This window comes from Dendrobates tinctorius, unplaced genomic scaffold (assembly GCF_039654945.1).
Source record: "Dendrobates tinctorius isolate UK_male_01 unplaced genomic scaffold, ASM3965494v1 ptg000069l, whole genome shotgun sequence".
Classification (NCBI taxonomy): Eukaryota; Metazoa; Chordata; class Amphibia; order Anura; family Dendrobatidae; genus Dendrobates; species Dendrobates tinctorius.
Window position 1 is genome coordinate 22756680 of NW_027361737.1, and position 26858 is coordinate 22783537.

Below are 26858 nucleotides of genomic sequence, written 5' to 3' on the forward strand. Positions count from 1 at the left end.
ATTCCGCAAATTAAAGAACATGCTGCGGATTTTTCCACAATGCGATTCTGCCGCGGGAAAATCCGCATCATTAGCACAGCATTGTGGAATCCCATAGGATTGCATGGGATGCTGCTTTTTCGCAGCAAAATCACGCAGTAAAATCCGCCGCGAAAAAACCTGAAGTCTTTCACGGTGCTCCGTGTTACTATTTAGGGCACAATCGGCTCCTATTCTAAGGACAGGTCAATCAAAAAGTAGTATCAAACCTCTAATTTGTGTAACTGACTTTTTCAAGTATCTACAATTACAGCACGCAAATAGAGCTCAGGAGTCTATCCCCAATCTGTTCGTCTTCTTGAATGCATAGGAAGGAGAGAAGTCCGGCTTTCAGGATCGCGCTGTTCCAGTCCAAAGTTCACAAGGAGTTAATCCAAGGACCAAGCAGTGATTATAACTTTCTTTTTATTCCATAAACGTTTACATCATTGGATAAGACCCTATTGTGCGCTTCTGTCTCCCCCTTTTTTTACGTCTTCTTGAATGGGGACACTGTGGTAAATGCAAAACTAAAGGCCTTTTATCCTTCATGTATAATTCCTTATAACTAAAAAACCTGGGAAACACTATGGCTGTAGTTAAATCCAGGTGGGAGAGAGATATGGGACAAATTAGTTCAGAGGAGTGGGATGATATTTCAGTCCCCAGGGAAAGTATAGCTAAATACAGCCCAAAGAAGATCCCAAATGTTTCCTATAAAGAGTATGTAGAATTCCTAAAGTGCTATACAGGATGGGCCTCAGGACAGATGATTGTTGCCCACGTTGTAGGGAAGATGGAGCAGACTTGGTCCATAAGTTCTGGTCATGCGCTCACCTGGTTGGGCTGTGGGAAAAGGTGGGTAGATTGATTCTCGAGGTCTTTAAAATTTAAATATCTCTTAGCCCTAAAATGTGTGTTGGGCTATGTAGGATATATTGAGAATTCATCCCCACTAGAGTTGAATGACTTTAGTCGGATCGGGTTTCATGAAACAAAATTTGTTTCAGATGAAACTGGTCCGACTAGGGCAAAAAAAGTCAGAGTTTCGTCTGAAACCCGACCCCAATGCAAGTCAATGGGGAATAAAAGTCGGCATTGGGTTGATGAATGTCCGTCAGCGGAAGAGGTTGTGATCTGTTTAAATACCACCAATCCGATTAAAAAAAATACACTTCAAAAGGGTCATGGATTAAATGTCCAGGGGTGGAGACTGAAGTACTGGCAAGAGATGTCACATTTAACTTAATTCTCCTTTAAAAGCGACCAAATATTTCAGAAAAAAAACCTTAGTGTATGATTCTCATGTTTAAATTGTTGTCTAGATATTGTAGCCGGTATAATATTAAAATGAGAGTTCAGATCGGTAAGAGGGAAAGTTGGGAGGGAGGAGAGATCGGGTGGTGGGGTGGGCATTGCATTCTTGTCAAACAATAATTGATACAAAACTGTATATTTCTTGGGATTGTGTAATATGATTATTTTTATCAACCATTTTGTAAGATGTAAAAGTCTGCTTTTTTTTTTTTTTTATCATCAAAAACGAGTTGTAATTGTGCATATTCAATGACGAAACGAACTGTGGGATTATCAAAACCAGACTTCTATAAAACAATCCTTACTCTTCTCTTGAGTCTTTCACGTTCCTTTAAAGTCAAAGTGTCAGCTTTGGCAATCACTGGGACAATATTCACCCGATTGTGTAACGCCTTCATGAACTCCACATCGAGGGGCTTTAAGCTGTAACACACAACCAATCATCAGTACACACCCCATATAAATGCCTGCTACAGTATACAGTGATAGAAATATTTATCTGTGCTAAGAAGAACTGCTGAATACATTATGTCGTGATTGAATGGTCATCAACGTAGCAGTGACATAACACTCTCAAAAAAATAAACTAAATCAGAATGAAAAATTCCATCACATACCCGTGACCAAAAGGAGAGATGAAGTAAAAGCAGCAGTGGACACGATTATCTATGATGTGCCTCCGGTTCAACCCGCTCTCATCATGAAGGTAGCGCTCAAATTGATCATCCACATAGCGAATTATGGGCTTAAAACTGCAATTAATAGAAAATGGAAAAAAGTTTTATATTGATCAACATATGCAAGGGTCGTGATATTTTATATAATATACCAGCATGACTTTGGCCCAGAGAGTTTGGGTCCTGAAAAAAATGAACAAATATGCACACATGTGCGAGACCAACCCATCCAACAGGGATATCCTTATTGACAAGATACAGTGGTGTGAAAGTGCTTGCCCCTTTTCTGATTTCCTATTCTTTTGCATGTTTGTCACACTTAAATGTTTCAGATATTTAAACAAATGTAAATATTAGACAAAGATACCACAAGTAATCACAAAATGCAGTTTTGAAATGAAGGCTTTTATTAAAGGGAAAAAGAAATCCAAACTCACAGAGCCCTGTGTGAAAAAGTGATTGCCCTTAAATGTAATAACTGGTTGGGCCATCCTTAGAAGCAACAACTGCAATCAAGCATTTTTGCGATAACTGGTAATGGAGTCTTTTACAACACTGGAGGAATTTTAGCCCACTCATCTTTGCAGAATTGTTGTAATGAACCACCTTTTTAAGGTCCTGCCACAGCATCTCAATGTGATTAAAGGTCAGGACCTTAACTAGGTCACTCCAAAGTCTTAATTTTGTTTTTCTTAAGCTATTCAGAGGTGGACTTACTGGTGTGTGTTTTGGATCATTGTCCACTGCATAACACAAGTGTGCTACAGTTTGAGGTCACGAACAGATCGCCCGACTTTCTCTTTCAAACACTTTTTCACACCACTGTAGATACGATTAGTTCTGCTAATCCCTGAAAAGAGTATCTAAACATAACGTAAGTTTTAATTTTAAAACTTTGAGTATTTACAGTGTCCGATTACCATGAACGAGTGTCACAACCCTGCACACCTGTCAAGAGGAGTGCACGATCAGCAATTATTTTACACATACTTATCTAGCAAAAAAGACTTGTGCATAATAGCCTTTGATCGTGCACGCATCTCAGTAGGTTTGCAGGGTCATAACGTCATTAACACCGCTGATCTCCGAAGCAGAAATTAAAGGTGCCAGACAACGTCTTTAAAGGGAATCTTTAGGCAGTTTTTTTGGTAAGAAATCTGACAGCAGCATGATGTTGGGACAGAGACCCAGATTCCAGTGACAGATTAGTTTATTGGGTGCGGCATTGTTGATAGAATCACTGTTTTCTCTGCTACACATCTAGCAGAGCTCAGGTGTTGAGCTGTATATAACCGGTCCAAACCACAACTTTCTGTGTACAATGTATAGTATAGCTGCTAATAAGTGTTGGGGGCGTGGATGAACCAGGAGACATGAGGCCAATTGTTCAGCAGTGATAATCTCCTGTTGATAAAATATTGATTGTTTCAATACTAACAGCCCAGTAAGTGAGATATTGCTGGAATCATGGTTTTTGCCACAACATCATGCTGCTCTCAGATTACAGAGTAAAAACTTGGTGACAAATTCCCTTTAAAAGGAGCTTTCTAGGTTTGAGTTAAATTATGCGATGCATCATGTTTACGGTCAGGATGCCCCTCAGTTGCTAAATCCAGCCGCTGTCATTTCACTGCCACATGATGACTAGATCATCATCTCTTAATGACCACTGATAAAAGAGAAACTTGAGGGGGAAGATACGATACGATGATTGAAAGATATACACAGTTGCGCTTACCCATACAGATCGGGGCAACCCTTACTGGACAGGAAACTGTCAAGGGCAATCAAACCTATTAATTTTGCAGGATCAGAACCATGCAAGCACCGTTCACAATCAGGAAAACTAAACAGTTTTCTACATTTGTATTACACACCAGAAGAAATTGTATATAAACCAGCAGTAAGCTGGGGAGAGGTGCGCCCCTGAATGATTGACAGTTCGGACCAGCAGCATGATTACAGGTGCAATCTAGAATGCAGCAAGAATAAGCAGATTTGCCTCTGCAACAATGGAGAGTCACTAAAGCTGGCAAAATCCAGAGATCTGGCCACCTTCATTGTAGCACTTACATGCTGTATTGAAACGAGTGGTTAGTATCCTCAGTGAAGTTTTATACACATTAAATTTAAAGTGAATTAATGCTCTACCCCAGGGGTCCCCAATCTGTAGCTCAGGAGCCACATGTGGCTCGGAGGTTCGTGATGTGTGGCTCGCGACTGCTACACCTGGTGATGGTGCACCAAACTGGCAAACAGCTGTTAAAGGGAATCTGTCACCCCTTTTTTGAGATATCATATAATGATATTATTCAATAGTGTGTCACATAAGGATTCTCTTAGTACTTTTGCTTCCCCCCGACCCCGCACCTTTCATGCATAAATACCTTTTTTATATCGGTTCAGATGTATGTAAACTGCCACGGTCCGGTCCAATGGACGGGGCTTATTCACCTGCTCCCCCCCTCCCTGTCTTGCTCTACGCATTTCTTCTTGTGTAGAGCAAGACAGGGAGGGAGGGGGGGGAGGTCAATAAGCCCCGCCCAGCGGACCGGACAGCGGCAGTTTACATACAACTGAACTGATATAAAAAAGATGGATTTTTGGTTCTTACCGTAAAATCTCTTTCTTGGAGCCTTCATTGGGGGACACAGAATACCATGGGTGTATGCTGCTGCTGCTGCTAGGAGGCTGACACTAAGCAAAACAAGAAAATTAGCTCCTCCCCAGCAGTATACACCCACCGACAGGCACTAGGCACCTCAGTTGGTGAAAAAGCAGGAGGAGAAGCAACGTAACACTCTAAACATATGTACCAACCCAACAGGGGACTCAAAGACCCAACACGTTACAATTTTAAACAGGGAGGGTGCTGTGTCCCTCAATGAAGGCTCCAAGAAAGAGATTTTACGGTAAGAACCAAAAATCCATCTTTCTTTATCGCCTTATTGGGGGACACAGAATACCATGGGACGTTCCAAAGCAGTCCCGAGGGTGGGAACAGCAATAAGGAACGAAAGAACAGGAAGGGCTTAGGTCGGCCGATGCACCACCGCCGCCTGCAGAACCTTCCTACCAACAACTGCATCAGACGAGGCCTGGGTATGAACCCTGTAGAACCTCGCAAAAGTGTGCAAAGACGACCAGGTCGCGGCCCTGCAAAGTTGCAGAGCCGAAGCCTGGTGTCGAACGGCCCACGAAGCTGCCACAGCCCGGGTGGAGTGAGCTCTTACTCCCGGAGGGGGCCGTTTGTCCTGAAGTCGGTATGCTTCCTGAATGGTAGAACGAATCCAGCGAGCGATCGTGGATTTGGATGCCGGAAGCCCTTTCCTCCGACCTTCAGAAATGACCAGCAATGAATCGGATTGACGAAGTGAAGCGGTCCTAGCGAGGTAGACACGCAAGGCTCTAACAACATCCAGCTTGTGGAGTGACTTCTCAAGAGGGTGAGAAGGAGCCGGACAAAACGATGGAAGAACGATATCCTCGTTGATGTGAAAGGAGGAAACCACCTTTGGCAGGAAGGAAGGAACGGGCCTGGGACGACTTTATCCTGATGGAGCACCAGATACGGAGAACGGCATGACAAGGCCGCTAACTCAGAAACTCTTCTGATGGATGTAATGGCGATGAAAAAGGTTACCTTCCATGACAGAAGTGACAAAGGAATGTCCTGGATGGGCTCAAACGGCGCCTTTTGGAGAGCGCCAAGAACGAGATTGAGATCCCACGGTTCTATTGGTGAATGATGAGGAGGAGCCACATGAGCGACTCCTTGGAGGAACGTCTTAACCTGCGGTAAGGAAGCGAGCTCTCTTTGAAAGAGGATAGACAAGGCAGAAACCTGGCCCTTCAGGGTACTGAGAGACAGACCCGAATCTAAGCCAGACTGGAGAAAACCCAGTATGGACGGAACGGAAAAGGCCATTGGAAAAACTTTTTTATCGTCACACCAACGGAAAAAAGCCTTCCAACACCTGTGGTAAATGCGGGAAGAGGCTGGCTTCCTGGCTTTGATCGTCTGAATCACTTGGCTGGACAAACCTGATTCTCTTAGGATTGCGGCCTCAACGGCCATGCCGTTAAATTCAGAGACCGAGAATTCTCGTGGTAAAGGGGGCCTTGCGAGAGAAGATCCGGACGGTCTGGAAGTCTCCAGGGAACGTCCGCGAGCATGTTCACCAGTTCTGCATACCAAGGCCGTCTCGGCCAGTCTGGAGCCACAAGAATTACCGGAACGCCTTCAGATTTTATCTTCTTGACCACTCTTGGGATCAAGGCAAGAGGTGGAAAAAGATAAGGGAGTTGGAACTGGGACCACGGGATTACTAGGGCGTCGCAAGCGACGGCTAGAGGATCCCTGGACCTGGCTACGAAGCGCGGAACTTTGTGGTTCATCCGAGATGCCATGAGGTCGACGTCCGGAGAACCCCAGCGCTTGCATATCTGATCGAAGACTGAGGGATGGAGAGACCATTCGCCTGACGCTAGGCCTTGACGACTCAGAAAGTCGGCTGCCCAGTTTTCCACCCCTGGAATGTGAACGGCGGAGATTGCTGGGAGGTAACGTTCCGCCCAGCGCAGAATCCTGGCCACTTCTGACATGACTTGGTGGCTGCGCGTGCCGCCCTGATGGTTTATGTACGCCACTGCCGTGGCGTTGTCCGACTGAATGCGGATCGGCTTGCCGACGAGAAGGGATTGCCAGCGAAGAAGGGCCAGAAAGATCGCTCTGATCTCGAGCAGATTGATAGGAAGAAGAGCTTCCTGTGGGTTCCAGTGTCCTTGAGCCGTCCTCTGATGAAAAACCGCTCCCCAACCCAGGAGGCTGGCATCGGTGGTGATGACTTGCCACCGAAGCGGGAGGAAGGACCTCCCTTGGAGGAGTGATGTAGACATCGTCCACCAATTGAGGGATTGCCTCACTTTGAGAGGGAGGAGAATGGGCCGGTCTAAGGACCTCGTCGTCTTGTCCCAGACTGATAGGAGGGACAGCTGAAGAGGACGAAGGTGAAACTGTGCAAAGGGCACTGCTTCCAAGGAAGCTACCATCTTCCCCAGAACTTTCATGCAGAATCGAAGGGGAATGGGCGTAGGCCGTTTGAGGGCTCGAATCCCTTTGAACAGAGCCGCAAATTTTTCCCTCGGAAGAAACACCCGGGCCAGGTTCGTGTCGAACTCCATGCCTAAAAAGGTCAGACGCTGAATGGGGCTGAGAACGGACTTTTCTTAGTTGACTAACCATCCGAGACGGACGAGAGTATCCAGGGTTATCTGAAGACTTAGGAGACAGTCTTGACGGGACGAGCCCTTGATTAAGAGATCGTCCAGATAAGGAATGATGAGAATCCCTCTGGATCGAAGTATGGCCATGACCGTCGCCATCACTTTCGTGAAAACACGGGGGGCAGAGGCTAGGCCGAAGGGAAGAGCCGTGAACTGGTAATGATTTTCCTGAATCGCAAACCTGAGATATTTCTGATGCTGCAAGCAAACAGGGATGTGAAGATAGGCATCCCGTATGTCCACAGAACAGAGAAATTCTCCGGGCTCCATTGAGGCTATCACCGATCGAAGAGACTCCATTTCGAAGTGAAGAATCTTCACGTGGCGATTGAGCAATTTGAGGTCCAGGATTGGCTGCAGGGAGCCGTCTTTCTTCGGGACTACGAAGAGATTTGAGTAGAACCCTGAAAACCGTTCGTCTGAGGGAGCGGGAACAATCACTCCGGCGGAAAGAAGGGAGGAGATGGCCTGAAAGAATCCTGGAATGTGGGACCGTTGTTTTGGAGGTCGCGACAGGAAAAAACGCCTGTCTGGCGGGGAAGAAAATTCGATCTTGTAACCGGATGCGATGATTTCCCTGACCCAAGCGTTGTCGACAACCGACAGCCAAGCGTCCACGAAAAAGGAAAGTCTGCCTCCCACCCTGGAAACACTTCCAGGTGGGGGTGCCCCGTCACTTGGAAGCAAACCTACCGGAACGGGCACCTGATGACCTGGAGTATTGTCCTCTAGATCTCCATCGGGGAGCGGGCTTGTAAGAAGGTTTCTTCTGCTCACGCTCCCTGGAAGCGGACGCACGCTCTTGCTGGGCCGATCTCTCTGTGGACGAGAACGGACGAAAGGGCCTAAAGCCCTGAAAACCCTTTCTATTAAAAAAACGTTGTGGTCGAGACTGGGGGAGTGAAGTACTTTTTCCCCCACGTGGCATCCGAAATTATTTGATCCAGCTTGGCCCCAAAGAGCCGAGAACCATGGAAGGGCAGATTGGTGAGCGACTTCTTAGAGGTGGTATCCGCATTCCAAGATTTTAACCAAAGAACTCGGCGTACAGCCACTATATTGCTGTTAGCCCTTGCTACGCAACCGGCCGCATCTAAGGAGGCGGCTAAGAGGTATTTACCTGCATGATTAATCTGATCTGCTAGGTCTGCCAGCTCATCCTTGGGAGCTGCTGCTAAGATGCCCCTGCGAAGAATTTTTGCCCAAGCCGAAATGACTGTAGCCACCCAGGAGGAGGCGTAAATAGGGCAGAGGGAAGCGCCGGAGGCCTCAAAAATAGACTTCGCCAAAGATTCTAGCTGCCTGTCTGTTGGGTCCTTAAGCGATGCCCCGTCTGGAAGGGACAGAACCGTCTTAGAGGCTATGCGAGAAACGGGAGGGTCCACCTCAGGGGCTTTGGTCCATTTTGAAAGCAAATCAGCCTCAAATGGGTACAGGACATCCAAATACCTGCGGCCCGAAAAGCGTTGCTCGGGGTGCTCCCAATGTTTGGCTAGAGTCGTATCAAACTCTTGGTGGTTTGGGAAAGTCTTGGGTGGCGGCCTAGATCGTTTAAATGGTATAGAACATTCCTGAGTAATGGGCCTGTCCTGCTTAATCTCCAGGGTTTGGAAGATAGCTGAAAGAAGACTATCGACCATATTTCGAGTCTTAGACATGTCGTCTGCTTCTGAGCTAGACCCCGATTGTCGATCGTCGTCTGACCTAAGGTCATCCTCAGAAAGAGAAGGACACCTGTGTGAAGCAGATGGGCCTAACGAACTGGAGGACAAGCCCGATAGGAGACGCTTCCTAGAAATCCTACTTGGCCTGCCCCTGTGAAGGTCGTGGTCAGGAGCGGACGACTCACCTTGAGTGGTGGTCGGCGCAGCGGTGGCTGTAGAAAGCTGAGGCAAACGTTCTAGGACCTGGACCAGGGACTGAGAGACTTTGGTCAGATCGTAAACCGACTGGGACATAGCCACGGCCCAGTCTGGGAGAGAGGACGTACCCTCATCACGGGAATCTGTGTGCTCCTGAGAGGCCGACATAGCCGAAGGACTGCAGGACGGGCAGAAAGGAGATGGCTGACCCGAAGCCCACTTCTTTTTACAGCGCGCACAGGCGTAATGAATAGCGGTGGGCCGGAAAAAGAGTACCCCTGCAGGGTTGGGCATAAGGAAAAGACTGCGCTGAATGGCCTGCGAAAATTGGGGAATAACTGCGGAGGAGGGCTAATATTTTTGCACAGAGCAGAGCCTACCTAGTTCCGGCGAGTAGCAGAAATGCTGAAGTGTCCCCCAAGCAGCGCAGAAAGCCAGGACCGAACAACCAGGAAATGTCCGATGAGGTGGGCGGAGGGCGGAGCTTAGCGGCTGAGCCGCAATTGGATCTGACCCCAGCAGCAGGGAAGAGGAGCCCTGTTATGGGCTAAAAAAGGCGCGAGAACAGCGCGCTCAGAGAGAGAGGAGGCGCTCTGAAAGCGGGGCCGAAAGCGAAAGTACAAAAAAAACGGCACTGCAGCCCCGTGATGAATAGTCCCGGAAATGAAGAGAAAAACCTGAATGGAGGTACTGTGCGTAGACGCTGTGGAAAAAAACCTGCCCAGCTGTGAGGACAGGGATAGAAAACCCTGTCCTAAGCACGTGAGTATCTATGGAGAGCCGCGGCTGATGAGAGCGGCGCCCGTCAGGCAGGGGGGGAGGGCGGGAGATTTAAAAATGAGATCTGCTGTTCCTCCATCGATGTGCCTCAGTAGATGCTGCAGGCTGAAGGGGTCATACAGGCACTTACCTGCTGTCCCTGAAGAGGGTGATCACAGGGGCCCCACAAGGGTAGTGGCAAGCCGCTGTCCTCTGTACCCGCATCCTGCAGAAGACTGCATGAACCTCTTGATGACGAGGGGAATCCTGCGATCGCCGTCTTCCTCTCAGCCCTGTCCCGAGAGAGGGGTGAGGAGGGGGATTTTGGCAAGGACCAGCCACCTGTCCACATCCCGTAGCACCAGGAGGTGATATGGGAAACAGTCCTGCCAGCGTACTGAGAGTTGCGATGTAGGATCAGCCACACTGCTCGCTCAGCCGCCTGATATGGGAAAGCAGGGTGAACTTCCACCCTGTTTCCCGACATGAATCTGCAAAACAAAAGACAAAAAAAAAAAAAAAAAAAAATTAAAAAAGTTCCACTAGAACACCTAAAGGAAAGAAAGGTTAATTGCGGATCTGGGAAGATCCCGGTCCGCCTCCTACAGACACTAAGCACAAACTGAGGTGCCTAGTGCCTGTCGGTGCGTGTATACTGCCGGGGAGGAGCTAATTTTCTTGTTTTGCATAGTGTCAGCCTCCTAGCAGCAGCAGCATACACCCATGGTATTCTGTGTCCCCCAATAAGGCGATAAAGAAAGGTATTTATGCATGATAGGTGCGGGTTCAGGGGGAAGCAAAAGTACTAAGAGAATCCTTATGTGACACACAATTGAATGATATCATTATATGATATCTCAAAAAAGGGGTGACAGATTCCCTTTAAGAGCAGATCTCCAGATGGTGACTTGTGTGTAGCCCTGCACAGGAGAACAGATCTGAATTGGGGGTAAGATAGGAAGCCCTGAAGCTTGGCTTACTGCCTTGGTGTGATTTCAGTGGAAAAGCTTTGACTGTAATTATACCAGTAATGGGGGCTCTGGTTGTCACTACCGTGAGTGGGGCAGAAGCAGGATGTGGCTCACAACCCTCTTTCATAGATGAATGGTCTTTCATAGTCTGAAAGGTTGGGGACCTCTGCTCTACCCGTTCTTCAGAACAAAGAGTATTTTTAGTAAGTGGTAAATTGCAAAGTTATTTGTTCTACATAGAACTTACTTTGCAACTTTACCCATTAAAAAACATGATAACTCTAAGTCATATATAATATTTGCCACTGTTGGTTTCTACGCAGTCGTAGCCCATTGACTGCAGGCTAAGACCACCAATGGCTTTTATTAGAAGTTTTTGTACTTTGACTGTGATAGGATGTCTGCAGCAGTGAGAGGAGATATACTGAGGTGTTATTTGCCATAATGATACCTTCTGTGTAGGTAATTACACTTCAAAAGTCTGAGATTTTACAGCTAGTTCCCAATCATATGTGTGTCTACACCTAATTTTTCTTTTATAGCATAGGGAACTTCTAAAAGTGCAGCCAAACAGAATAAAACGTTGGTCCGTCTACCAAAGGCTGCAGTACACATTCCACTATGGATAGGTTTCTTGACAATTTCTACAAAAATGATTATTGCACATTCCCGCAGCCGTATACTACAGATTACTGCGGAGTTAGGGCCCCGTCACACATAGCGACTCACCAGCGATCCCGACAACGATATGACCTTGTCAGGATCGCTGGTGTGTCGCTACATGATCGCTGGTGAGCTGTCAAACAGGCAGCTTCACTAACGATCAGGACCAGTGGCACGCGGGTAACAAGCGACGCACGTCGCTTAGTTACCCACTGTGTACCTTAGTTACCAGCGCGCTGGTGCAGGGAGCTAGTAACCAAGGTACACATCGGGTTTCTAAGCGCTGCGCACCGCTTAGAATCCTGATGTGTGCCTTAGTTACCAGCACCAGCTCGCTGATCGCTGGTCTCCCGCCTGCCACACGCAGCGATGAGTGCTGGCCAGTGGGAGACCAGCGATCAAAAAAATGTCCTGGCCATTCCAGGACGATCAGCGAAACCCAGAGAGGGGGGAGCGGTCGCTGGTAAGTGTCACACACAGCGATCTCGCTAGCGAGATCGCGGTGTATGACGGGGGCTTTAGTGTAACATTACTAGTGGATGTGGGCAATGGAGAACAGCTGGACGCAGATGTGAGCGATGATCTTAGTCAGGGTGCTCACAAGAGGAACATTTTCTGGATAAGAAATCTGATGCTCAGTGTAAATTATCAGTGACCTTGCTATTTTTCACTAGTAAATAAAGATCATTGACCCTTAAAAAACTCTCACTATTTAGTTGATTTGCTTTGCACTGTGGGCAGAATTATTAGGCAATTGATTACTTTTAAACCTGAATGCTTCTTGGATAAAGCAGATCAGGTGAGGTGTATGTGTGTAAAGACGTGGATGAGGCCTACGGATACAATAATCTTCAAGGTGTGCAAAATAATTAGGCTGCTTTTTATCCTCAGACAAAATGGTTAACAAACGTATCGAACTCTGAAAATTAAAAATTGTCACAAGTCTTATTTATGGATGCAGCAATCTGCAAATTGCTAAGATATTTTCGGGCATGATCACAGAACCATCCAAATTTGTAGCAAATAGTCAAAACACTCTCAAAAAAGATGCATTAACTGCCAAAGACTTGAGAAGAAACGTGAAGCGACCAGGAAGCCATTATTCTTCAGTGCTGTCATATTCCAGACCCGCAGCCTTCCCGGAGGCCCAGAAGTACACGGTGCTCAGAGACATGGCCGAGGTGAGGAGGCTGAGCCCGACTATCACTGAACAAGACACCGAAGGAGAAACGTCAAGACTGGGCCAAGAAATGGCTAGCCAAGCAGTAAGGTTTTGATGCTGCGATGGAGCATTGCCCTGCATAAAAATCAGGGTTTTCTAGAAAGATGCAGACTTTTTCCTCTACCACTGCTTGTTAGAAAAAGTCTGCTAGAAACTGGCATTAGGTTTGGGAATTGATGTTGAGTTCATCTTTATCCTGAAAAGGTCCAACTAGCTCATCTTTAATACCACCAGCCCATCACATTACAAGACCGAAGTGGAGATCTGTGTCCATTACTGATCAGCCACGGCCCATCCATCTGGTCAGTCAAGAGTCACTCATTTCATAACATAAGTCATAGAATCATAGAATCGTAGAATCGGAAGGGACCTCCTGGGCCATCTGGTCCAACCCCTGCTCAAAGCAGGATTCACTAAATCATCCCAGTCAGATGTCTGTCCAGCCTCTGTTTGAAGACTTCCATTGAAGGAGAACTCACCACTTCTCGTGGCAGCCTGTTCCACTCATTGATCACTCTGTCAAAAAGTTTTTTCTAATATCTAATCTGTGTCTCCTCCCATTCAGTTTCATCCCATTGCTTCTAGTCTTTCCTTGTGCAAATGAGAATAAAGTTGATCCTTCTACAATGTGACAGCCCTTTAGATATTTGTAGACAGCTATTAAGTCTCCTCTCAGTCTTCTCTTTTGCAAACTAAACAATCCCAAATCCTGCAACCTTTCCTCATAAGACAGGGTTTGCAGACCAGTCACCATTCTGTTTGCTCTTTTCTGAACTTGCTCCAGTTTGTTGATGTCTTTTTTAAAATGTGGTGCCCAAAACTGGACACAATATTCCAGATGAGGTCTGACCAAAGAGGAGTAGAGGGAAATAATGACTTCACGTGATCTAGACTGTATGCTTCTGTTAATACATCCTAGAATTGCATTTGCCTTTTTTGCTGCTGCATCACACTGTTGACTCATATTCAGTCTGTGATCTATAAAACCTTTGAAAAATATGTCTGCAGATATTTCACTCAAACTCTGTGGGCATTTCACAGAAAACATACTGTACTAAGATGGTTGGTGATGACTACGGCAAGAGGCTGGTCATCAGCAGGTTCTCCCCATGCTACTCCCCTTCACTAACAAGTCTCTGACTATACATGCACATCGGAAAAAACTTTCAATCTAGGGGACTGATGTTAAGTAGCTGGTGGGGACCTTCATCTCCAACTTATTATAGTCATAAGGTCCCCAAGCTGCCTTTTTAAAGTATGTTTTCTCCAAAACTACGCAGGAACCAGGAGCTAAAATGGAGACCGTTTCTGATTTATGAAGCCCGTGGACTGAAACTCAATTTGCTTTAATATAACTAATTTTTATTGAAATTTCATAGGTTACAGAATAGAAAAGACAAAGAACTCCGAGTAGTAGCATTCGATACTTAATGTAACATGAAAAACTGCCATCTTCAAAAGACAATATGTGGACGCAACACTATGCAGTCTTATTCTTAGAATTGAATATAGACAATGACTACACAGAAAAAAAAGGGAAGAGAGCAATTAAGGAGCAATTCTATCTCAGATAATTCCTGCAGTACTCTTCATAACTGGGTATCTTAAAGGGAATCTGTCACCCCATTTTCGGCCTATAAGCTGCGGCCACCGGCAGAGTAAAAACGCCTGTGCAGGAGCCGCGGCAGAAGTAAGAAGGAGGACGTCATCATTAGAAGACGGGAGGCGCCGGACCACTCCTCCCGGTGATTATAATCTAACTTGTTTTTCTTCTCTTTCAGGTTACATCAGTGGCTTATCTACAGCATTACAGAATGCTGTAGATAAGCCCCTGACGGCTGTGGCCGCATCTTATAGGCCAAAAATGGGGTGACAGATTCCCTTTAACAGTCCCTGTGTACACAATATGTTTCTCAAAGAGACTAAACTCCTCCAAAACGCTCTACTGTATTATTTTAACCCCTTCGCACCCGAGCCTGTTTTTGCCTTCATGACCGGGCCAATTTTTCCAATTCTGACCAGTGTCACTTTATGAGGTCATAACTCTAGAACGCTTCAATGGATCCTACTGATTCTGACATTGTTTTCTCATGACATATTGTACTTCATGATGGTGGTAAAAATTTTTAGATATGATCTGCACTTATTTGTTAAAAAAATCAAAATTTGGCGAAAAATTAGAAAATTTTGCAATTTTCAAACTTTTAATTTTTATGCCCTTAAATCAGAGAGTGATATCACACAAAATAGTTAATAAATAACATTTCCCACATGTCTACTTTACATCTGCACAATTTTGGAAACATAATTTTTTTTTTTTTTTAGGAAGTTATAAGGGTTAAAAGTTGACCAGCGATTTCTCATTTTTACAACAAAATTTGCAACACCATTTTTTTTAGGGACCACCTCACATTTGAAGTGAGTTTGGGGGGGGTCAATATGACAGAAAATACCCAAAATTGACACCATTCTAAAAACTGCACCTCTCAATGTACTCAAAACCACATTCAAGAAGTTTATTAACCCTTCAGGTGCTTCACATGAATGAATGGAATATGGAAGGAAAAAATAAACATTTAACTTTTTTTCACAAACATTTTACTTCAAAACCATTTTTTTTTATTTTCACAAGTGTAAAAAGAAAAAATGAACCACAAAATTTTTTGTGCAATTTCTCCCGAATACGCCAATACCCCGTATGTGGGGCTAAACCACTGTTTGAGCACACGGCAGAGCTCAGAACGGAAGGAGTGCCGTTTGACTTTTTCAATGCAGAATTGGCTGGAATTGAGATCGGATGCCATGTCGCATTTGGAGAGCCCCTGATGTACCTAAACAGTGGAAACCCCCCACAAGTGACCCCATTTTGGAAATTAGACCCCCCAAGGGACTTATCTAGATGTCTAGTGAGCACTTTGAACCCCCAAGTGTTTCACTAAAGTTTATAATGTAGAGCCGTGAAAATAAAAAAAAATCATTTTTTTTCCACAAAAAAGATCTTTTAGCCTCCAATTTTTATTTTCCTAAGGGTAACAGGAGAAATTGGACCCAAAAGTTGTTGTCCAATTTGTCCTGAGTGGTGGGAGGGGGCTGGGGTGGATTGGACCTGATATCCGTGGGGGGCGGGGCGAAATATGATGCGGAGTAGCGCGGCTGGCGGGGATGGTTTTCCCGCTGAAATGAGGCACTGATGCATAATTTTGATTTTTGTTTATTTGTGGAGCCATGTTGTTTATAGGCTCAATTTTATGCAAATATCTGTGTTTTGAGATTTCTTCTTTTTATTTATTCTTACACAGGAAGAGTTTTACCCTTTAAATAATATCTGCTCTCAATGTAATTTTTACTAGCTATATAAGATGTCATATTCTTTCTGTATTGATTCCTGAATGTTTAATAAAAAAAGATCTGATTCAATTTGTCCTGAGTACGTTGGTACCCTATATGTGGGAGAAAACTACTGTTTGGGCACACGGTGGGGCTCGGAAGGGAAGTAGTGACGTTCTGAAATGCAGACTTTGATGGAATGGTCTGCGGGTGTCATGTCGCGTTTGCAGAGCCCCTGATGTACCTAAACAGTGGAAACCCCCCACAAGTGACCCCATTTTGGAAACTAGACCCCCCAAGGAACTTATCTAGATGTGTGGTGAGCACTTTGAACCCCCAAGTGTTTCAGTAAAGTTTATAATGTAGAGGCGTGAAAATAAAAAAAATCATTTTTTTTTTCCACAAAAATGATCTTTTAGCCCCCAATTTTTATTTTCACAAGGGTAACAGGAGAAATTGGACCCTAAGAGTTGTTGTCCAATTTGTCCTGAGTCCTGAGTACGCTGGTACCCCATATGTGGGAGAAAACTACTGTTTGGGCACAAGGTGGGGCTCGGAAGGGAAGTAGTGACGTTCTGAAATGCAGACTTTGATGGAATGGTCTGCGGGCGTCATATTGCATTTACAGAGCCCCTGATGTACCTAAACAGTGGAAACCCCCAATTCTAATTCCAACCCTAACGCCAACACACCCCTAACCCTAATCTCAGCCCTAACCATAACCCTAACCACAAACCTAACACCAACACACCCATAACCTTAATCCCAGCCCTAGCCCTAACCCTAACCTGTGTACCTGCTTTTTTTTTTCTTTATTTTTATTTTTGTGACAAGATCGCTGCCCTGCGATCTGACTCATAGTAACGCCACTTCTCCTCTGATCTCACACTGACAGATGATCAGGGGTGAAGCAGCGTTACTATGTGACAAGATCGCTGCCTGGCACATAATAACGCGACTTCTCCTCTGATCTCACAATGACAGATGATCAGAGGTGAAGCAGCGTTACTGTGTGACAAGATCGCTGCCTGGCACAGCTGTGCCAGGCAGCGATCAGCTGTGCCAGGCAGCGATCTAGTCACACAGTAACGCTGCTTCACCTCTATTCATCTGTCAGTGTTAGATCAGAGGAGAAGCCACGTTACAATGAGCGAGATCGCCGGGAAACAAGCAGCTTTCCCAGCGATCGCTCCCATTGGCTGCTGTGACGCTGACGTCATCGGGACCTGAACCAATCAGGTCTCGATGACGTCGGGGGTCCCAGCATGCATTGTGCACCGGGATCCCCGCGTTGTAAGGTATGTGGGGGTCCCGGGGGGCACAAAACCGCCGAAAGTAGATAAACGTTGGCGATGCACAAAGCCCAGCAAGCGCCAACGTTTATCTACTGTCGGCGGTCGGGAAGAGGTTAAGGGCTGTAAGGTATTCCATGCTCCGTATATCTTGTATGTGCACGTGTAGCTCATTATTTGATGGGGGTTGAACCAACCTCATTCACGTGCTTTCAGACATCTCGCCGCACTGGTCATGTGTAGTAAATGCTGCCATGATTTAAGACTAATCTGATGTGGTGGGATATTCAGCAGATAACATTTGTGATCTATGGGTATCTGAAGGCCAGAGACCTTGAGTATGAGTCTTAACTTACCAAAAATTATTAAAAGTTGCACATGCCCAGAACAAGTGGGGTAAGTCACCTTCAGTATTACCACACCTCCAACCACAATTAGGAATGCTAGGGTCAAGTTTCTATAATAGTGAAGGCATGTGGTACTAAAACATAAGTATCTTAAATTGATTTCCCATAAAAGCGAAGCACATGGAGGTCTTAGCTGCATTCCTCCAAATCTCCTGCCATGTACAAGGCAAAAGGGCTCCCCCCCAGAAATGAATAATCAGCTTTTAAGTTCTCTCATTTACAATTTTGTTAAAAAAGGGGCCAAACAATAGCTTTTTGCAGGTTTTGCAGCACAACAGAAAAGGTATATGGAATTTATAGGGCTGGTCCTAAATGCCCATCTATTTACTGGAATAATTTAAACTAATTTTTAACATACATTAAAAAGTTCCCATCATGCCCTCACTAGACTAACTGCGTTATATATTTTTTTTACAACTTCCTTTTTGATGAGGAGAATCCAAGAGCATGCTTGGATAATCATACGAAGCACCTTCAGAGAGCTGAGGCTGCCCTCATTGAAACAACCCCTGCCCCCTCCCTGAAATGAATCATCAGTGACCTTTGTTTCAAGAGCTGGGCTAGTCCTTGTGCTACCAAGCATTTCGGTTGTAAATTCCGACAGATGCGCAGTAGATTCTGTGTCACTGTGTGATGGGCACAATGAACGTGCATTCTCTCACCGGCTCTCATCAGAACGAGATGGCAACAGAACGTACTGTAAGTGTGCAGCACAAGAGGATTACCCGGCGTACAGAGACGTCACCGTAAGTGATCTCACTTGCTTGGTCGATGCTAGTCTCCGTAAGGTCACTGATGACATTTAGTTTCAGGGATGGAGCAGGGGCAGAGACCGCAGCCTCTGCTCCCTGATGACACTTCTTTTGAGTGTCCTAACTTGCACTCGGATTCTCAAAACAAAGCATCATCAAAAAGGAAGTAGTAAAATAAAACAATTAGACTGTGTAGTTAGGGACTTTTAAATTAAAGTATATTAGAAAATAAATTAGATTATGGCATTAAATAGGAATAGGAATTGTAAGACAAAAGCTGGACAACTCCTGGATAGGAGTATGTGTCACCAAGACGGTTAGCCTCAGTGATGCAAATCCTGGAGAGAAGGCTCCAGCATCAATACGTGGCTGTGAATATGCTTTTAAAGGGACCGGATTTTTGGGTTCAGGATTTAGGAGTGGCCTCAAGATCTGGGTGAGACTGGCCGCTCCCATATCTTCACTCCATGGATTGAAGGACCTATTTCAAGGCAGTTTGTGATGCCTCAGAGTGGTGTGTAGAATTGGGGCTGGTGAGGAACCAGCAAATGTGAGCAGAGCTGACCAAGCTTGAAGCAGGACCTGCACTGCTGTCTGGTGGAGACTCTGGGATTTTTTTTTTGCTTTCAGTGTGGAAAAGCACTGTGTTTCTTCTGTTTTCATTTAGGCCAGAGAAAGGTTGTTTAATTTAAAGACAAAGTCCAATAAACTTTGCCTATTTGACAGATAAAAACTCATGACTGCATGGATCCCCAGCAGTTATCAAAGTGCAAGTATCCCCACAGTATTTAGATGAAAATTTAGTTTTTTTGTACCACCCACTGAATTTAGCAAGCGTATTAAGAACTTTTTCCAATTTTTTAACTTAGTTTGTGTCATTCCACTTAAAGTCTCAGTAGAAGGTCCAGTCTGAATTCCTATTAAAAATCCAGATGATCCTCCCTAAAAGCATTATATAAATGCAGTGTGAACAAGACTGAAGCGTCTAATAATACATTGAATAATTTAAAAAAGTTAACCAGTGTAATATTTACTGACCAGTCTTCACAGTTCATTGCATCGCCATAGCCTGGGGTGTCGACAACTGTAAGACGCAACTTTACACCTCTTTCCTCAATCTCCACTGTAGATGCTTCAATCTCTACTGTGCGCTCAATTTTATCTAATAGGGTAAAAAAAAACAAATGAGATGACAAGTACAAACGTCAAGAATTCAAGACCATATTGTTCTGGATGTACGATATAAAGTGAAGCACCGGAATCACAGCCAAACATCAGATTCCCTGTTCTCTTCTCTTTCCAATGACACACTAACCCCTTCACCCCCAAGGGTGGTTTGCACGTTCATGACCGGGCCAATTTTTACAATTCTGACCACTGTACCTTTATGAGGTCATAACTCTGGAACGCTTCCATGGATCCCGGTGATTCTGACGTTGTTTTCTCGTGACATATTGTACTTCATGTTAGTGGTAAAATTTCATTCAAATAACTTGCGTTTATTTGTGAAAAAAACGGAAATTTGGCAATTTTCCAACTTTGAATTTTTATGCCCTTAAATCACAGAGATACAGTGCACAAAAAACTTCATAACTAACATTTTCCACATGTTTACTTTACATCAGCACAATTTAGGAACCAAAATTTTTTTTTGTTAGGAAGTTATAAAAGGGTTAAAAGTTGACCAGCGATTTCTCATTTTTACAACACCATTTTATTTTTAGGACCACATCACATTTGAAGCCACTTTGAGGGGTCTATATGATAGAAAATACCCAAAAGTGACACCATTCTAAAAACTGCACCCCTTAACGTGCTCAAAACCACATTCAAGAAGTTTATTAACCCTTTAGGTGCGTCACAGGAATTTTTTTGAATATTTAAAAAAAAATGAACATCTAACTTTTTTTCACAAAAAAAATACTTCAGGTTCAATTTTTTTTATTTTACCAAGGGTAACAGGAGAAATTGGACTGCAAAAGTTATTGTGCAATTTGTCCTGAGTACGCTGATACTTGATTTGTGGGGGGGGGGGGAACGACTGTTTCGGCGCATGGCAGAGCTCAGAATGGAAGGAGCGCAGTTTGACTTTTTCAATTCAAAATTGGCTGGAATTCAGATCGGACGCCATGTCACGTTTGGAGAGTCCCTGATGTACCTAAACAGTGGAAACCCCCTACAAGTGACCCCATTTTGGAAACTAGACCCCCCAAGGAACTTATCTAGATATGTGGTGAGAACTTTGAACCCACAAGGGCTTTACAGAAGTTTATAACGTACAGCGGTACAATTAAAAAAAATCATATTTTTTCCACAAAAATGATCTTTTCACCCCAATTTTTATTTTCCCAAGGGTAACAGGACCCTAAAAGTTATTGTGCAATTTGTCCTGAGTACGCTGATACCCCACATGTGGGGGTAAACCACTATTTGGGCGCATGGCAGAGCTCGGAAGGGAAGCAGCGCCATTTGACGTTTTTGGCTGGAATTGAGATCGGACACCATGTCGCAATTGGAAAACCCCTGATGTACCTAAACAGTGGAAACCCCCCACAAATGACACCATTTTGGAAACTAGACCCCCCAAGGAACTTATCTAGATGTGTGGTGAGCACTTTGAACCCCCCAGTGCTTCACAGAAGTTTATAACGCCCGGGCGTGAAAATAAAAAATTTGTATTTTTTCCACAAACATGATCTTTTAGTCACCATTTTTTTTATTTTCCCAAGGGTAACAGGAGAAATTGAACCCCAAAAGTTGTTGTCCAATTTGTCCTGAGTACGCTGACACCCCATATGTGGGAGAAAACTACTGTATGGACACACGTCAGGGCTCGGAAGGGAAGTAGTGACGTTTTGGAATGCAGACATTGATGGAATGGTCTGCGGGTGTCATGTTGCCTTTGGAGAGCCCCTAATGTACCTAAACAGTGGAAACCCCCCACAAATGACCCCATTTTGAAAACTAGACCCCCTAAGGAACTAAAAATAAAATATGAAAATAAAAAAATCGTATTTTTTCCACAAACATGATCAATTAGTCCCCAATTTTTTCATTTTCCCAAGAGTAACAGGAGAAATTGGACCGCAAAAGTTGTTGTCCAATTTGTCCTGAGTACGCTGACACCCCATATGTGGGAGAAAACTACTGTATGGACACACGTCGGGGCTCGGAAGGGAAGCAGTGCCATTTTGGAATGCAGACTTTGATGGAATGGTCTGCGGGTGTCATGTGCGTTTGGAGAGCCCCTGATGTACCTAAACTATTGAAACTCCCAACAAGGGACCCCATTTTGGACACTAGACCCCCCCACGGAACTTATCTAGATGTGAGGTGAGCACTTTGAACCTCCAAGGGCTTCACAGAAGTTTATAATGCCCGGGCATGAAAATAAAAAAATCGTATTTTTTCCACAAACATGATCAATTAGTCCCCAATTTTTTCATTTTCCCAAGAGTAACAGGAGAAATTGGACCGCAAAAGTTGTTGTCCAATTTGTCCTGAGTACGCTGACACCCCATATGTGGGAGAAAACTACTGTATGGACACACGTCGGGGCTCGGAAGGGAAGCAGTGCCATTTTGGAATGCAGACTTTGATGGAATGGTCTGCGGGTGTCATGTGCGTTTGGAGAGCCCCTGATGTACCTAAACTATTGAAACTCCCAACAAGGGACCCCATTTTGGACACTAGACCCCCCCACGGAACTTATCTAGATGTGAGGTGAGCACTTTGAACCTCCAAGGGCTTCACAGAAGTTTATAACGCTCGGACGTGAAAATTAAAAAATCATTTTTTTCCACAAAAATGATATTTTTGCCCCCAATTTTTTATTTTCCTAAGGGTAACAGGAGAAATTGGACCCCAAAAACTGTTTTGCAATTTGTCCTGAGTAGGCTGATACCCTACATGTGGGGGTAAAACACTGTTTGGGCGCATGGCAGAGCTTGGAAGTGAAGGAGCACCATATGACTTTTTCAACTCAGAATTTTCTGGAATTGAGATCAGACGCAATGTTGCATTTGGAGAGCCCCTGATGTTCCCAAACAGTGGAAACCCCCAATTCTAACTCCAACCGAACCCCAACACATCCCTAACCCTAATCTCAGCCCTAACCCAAGCCCTAACCCTAACCCTAGCGGAAAAATGGAAATAAATACATTTTTTTAATTTTATTATTTTTCCCTAACTAAGGGGGTGATAATGGGGGGTTTGATTTACTATTTATGGCGGTTTTTATTTTTGGCAGCTGTCGCACGCTAAAAGACGCTTTTTATTGTAAAAATAGTTTTTGCATCACCACATATTGAGAGCTATAATTTTTCCGCATTTTGACCCACCGAGTCATGTGAGGTCTTATTTTTTGCGGGACGAGTTGACGTTTTTATTGGTACCATTTTCGGGCATGTGACATTTTTTGATCGCTTTTTATTCCGATTTTTGGGACGCAGAATGAACAAAAGCCAGCGTTTCATGAATTTCTTTTGGGGGAGTGCGTTTACACCGTTCCGCGTGCAGTAAAATTGTTAAAGCGGTTTTATTCTTCGGGTCAGTACGGTTACATCGATACCTCATTTAGGTCGTTTTTTTATGTTTTGTCGGTTTTATGCAATGAAAACTATTTTATATAAAAAATAATTATTTTTGCATCGCTTTATTCTGCGAGCTATAACTTTTTTATTTTTTCGCTGATGATGCTGTGTGGTGGCTCGTTTTTTTGCGGAACAAGATGACGTTTTCAGCGGTACCATGGATATTTATATGCGTCTTTTTTGATCGCGCGTTATTACACTTTTTGTTTGGCGGTATGATAAATCATTATTTTTTGCTTCGTTTTTTATTTTTTAAGGGGTTCGCTAAAGGGGTTAACTAATGGGACAGTTTTATAGGGCGGGTCGTTACGGACGCGGCAATACCTAATATGTGTACTTTTATTGTTTTGGGGTTTTTTTATTTTCAAAAAATGAATTTATTGGGGAATATTTTTTTATTTTTTTTTACTAATTTATTTGGCAATTTTTTTTAAATTATTTTTACACTTTAATTTTTTTTTTTACTTTATTACATAGTCCCAGGTGGGACATCACTGTCCTGTGACAGATCGCTGATCTGTCACATCACAGATCACTCTGACAGATCAGCAATCTGTCACAGGCAGTGCACAAGGCTTCCTCATTCCTGCGCTTTGCAGGCACTGAGGAAGCCAGCTTCCTCCAGGCCCCCGAAGGCCCCCGTCGCCATCTTGGATCCGGGGGCCTGGAGGAAAGGAGTCCCCCGCAGCAGCACTGCACATTGCGCTGCCGTGGGGGGCTCAGGGAAGCATGGAGGGAGCCCCCTCCCTGCCGATGCTTCCCTTTAACTCCCGGTACACGGTGATCGCGGTGTGCAAGGAGTTAACGTGTCGGGGGCGGTCCGTGACCGCCCCTGACACATAAAGCCGGGTGTCAGCTGTGATAATCAGCTGACACCCGGCCGCGATCAGCGGCGCTCACCACGTGGGCGCCGCTGATCGCGCTAAACGTACTATCCCGTCCATGGGCATAGGGGCCCGGTTCCTATGGACGGGATAGTACGTCTGATGTCAGGAAGGGGTTAAAAATCAAAAATAGTTACAAAAGTGTTGACATAGCAAACCAAAATACTCAACTAAAATCTGTGCATATTTTTTATAGATTTTTTTCTTATGAAGTTCTGCTTCCGTCTCAAACACCACCACTCTAAACGACAGCCTGTTTAGTCTCTGCTACCTCTATATATCGCAGTACATAGCAAGCTACAGAATGCTTTTTTTCAGCTATATTAGTTAGATAAATTCCAGCATCTCCTGGGGGGTCATTTATATTGAATCCTGATCAAAATTAACCAATATGTCAAAAATGACCAATATGGCAGAGGCAGACAGACTGTAGTGGGCCCCTGTGCAAGAAATTTTTCGAGGCATTGCCTCTAGTTGTTTATATATACAGCCCAGCACAGCCTCCAAATAAAATATGGTATACAGCCCAGCATAGCCTTTAGTTAATATATACAGCCCAGCACAGCATTCAAATAACATACAGCCCAGCATAGCCTCAAGTTAATATATACAGTCCAGCAACAGCCTTCAGGTAATATACACAGTGCCCAGCACAGACTCCAGGTAATATATACAGCCCAGCACAGCTTCCAGTTAATTTATACAGCCCAGCACAGTCCCCAGTTAATCTATACAGCCCAGCATAGCCTTCAGGTAATATATACAGCCCACCACAGCCTCCAGGTGATATATACAGCCCAGCATAGCCTCCACTCCAGGTAATATATACAGCTCAGCATAGCCTCCAGGTAATATATACAGCTCAGCACAGCCTCCAGGTAATATATACAGCCCAGTATAGCCTCTAAATAACATATACACTGTGTCCAGAATTATTAGGCAAGTTGTATTTGAGAGGATTCTTTTTATTATTGAACAACAAATATGTTCTCAATCAACCCAAAAGACTCAAATATCAAAGCTTAATATTTTTGGAAGTTGGAGTGGGCTTTTTTTTTAGATTTGGCTATCTTAGGAGGATATATGTTTGTGCAGGTAACTATTACTGTGCAGATTTATTAGGCAACTTCATAAAAAACAAATATATACCCATCTCACTTGTTTATTTTCACCAGGTAAACCAATATAACACAAAATTTAGAAATAAACATTTCTGAATCAAAAACTTAAAAAAAACAAAAAAAAAAAACAGTGATCAATACAGCCACCTTTCTTTATGATAACACTCACAAGCCTTCCATCCATCGATTCTGTCAGTTGCTTGATCCGTTTACGATCAACACTGCATTGCATGCAGCAGCCACCACAGCCTCCCAGACACTGTTCCGAGAGGTGTACCGTTTTCCCTCCTTGTAGATCTCACGTTTTATGAGGGACCACAGGTTCTCTATGGGGTTCAGATCAGGTGAACAGGGGGGCCATGTCATTATTTTTTCTTCTTTTAGACCTTTACTGGCCAGCCACGCTGTGGAGTATTTGGATGCATGCGATAGAGCATTGTCCGGCATGAAAATCATGTTTTTCTTGAACGATACCGACTTCTTCCTGTACCACTGCTTGAAGAAGGTGTCTTCCAGAAACTGCCAGTAGGTCTGGGAGTTGAGCTTCACTCCATCCTCAACCCGAAAAGGTCCCACAAGTTCATCTTTGATGATACCAGCCCATACCAGTACCCCACCTCCACCTTGCTGGCGTCTGAGTCAGAGTGGAGCTCTCTGCCCTTTACTGATCCAGCCTCGGGCCCATCCATCTGGCCCATCAAGAGTCACTCTCATTTCATCAGTCCATAAAACCTTAGAAAAATCAGTCTTAAGATACTTCTTGGCCCAGTCTTGACGTTTTATCTTATGTTTCTTGTTCAAAGGTGGTCGTTTTTCAGCCTTCCTTACCTTGGCCATGTCCCCGAGAATGGCACACCTTGTGCTTTTTGATACTCCAGTAACGTTGCAGCTCTGAAATATGGCAAAACTAGTGGCAAATGGCATCTTGGCAGCTTCACGCTTGATTTTACTCAATTCATGGGCATTTTGCGCCTTTTTTTATCAACACGCTTCTTGCGACCCTGTTGGATATTTGCCATGAAACGCTTTATTGTTCGGTGATCACACTTCAAAAGTTTGGCAATTTCAAGACTGCTGCATCCCTCTGCAAGGCATCTCACAATTTTTGACTTTTCAGAGTCCTTCAAATCCATCTGCCTAGTTGCCTAATAATTACCGTAAGCACACCTTATATAGGGTGTTGATATCATTAGACCACACCCCTCATTACAGAGATGCAAATCACCTGATTTACATAACTGGCAGTTGGCTTTCAAGCCTATACAGCTTGGAGTAGGACAACATGTATAAAAAGGATGATGTGATCAAAGTACTCATTTGCCTAATAATTCTGCACACAGTGTATAGCCCAAGACAGCCTCGAGGTAATATATATAGGCACCCCCCATTTCCCTTCGTTTCATAATGCTCTCCCCCATATGCGGTCTACTTTTAACATAGTGCTTCTCGCCCTATGTGGCCCCCCCAGTTTATGCTGCTTCTCCCCATGTGCCCCCCCAGTTTATGCTGCTTCTCCCCCTATGTGGGCCGCCCGATTCATGTTTCTTCTCCCCCCATGAGCAGCCAAGCATCTCCCCCAGGGCCCCCCCCATTCATGAGCAGCCATGCTTCTCCCCAGGGGGCCCCCCCATTCATGAGCAGCCAAGGCCATGCTTCTCCCCAGGCCAGGGGCCCTCCAATTCATGAGCAGCCAGGCCATGTGTCTCCC

At 44.6% G+C, this 26858-nt stretch overlaps 1 protein-coding gene across 4 annotated transcripts in view; it reads right to left on the reverse strand.

The window, feature by feature from the left end:
• The window catches only part of SEPTIN2 (septin 2), a 69683-nt gene that overhangs the window by 20004 nt on the left and 22821 nt on the right, over positions 1-26858 (reverse strand). For all 4 annotated transcript variants that reach the window (XM_073581195.1, XM_073581196.1, XM_073581194.1 and 1 more), the window contains exons 5-7: positions 19592-19715; positions 1953-2087; positions 1641-1758 (exon numbers count right to left, since the gene is read on the reverse strand). In XM_073581195.1, coding sequence (XP_073437296.1) covers positions 1641-1758; positions 1953-2087; positions 19592-19715 — 377 coding nt within the window. The remainder of the gene's footprint in view (positions 1-1640; positions 1759-1952; positions 2088-19591; positions 19716-26858) is intronic.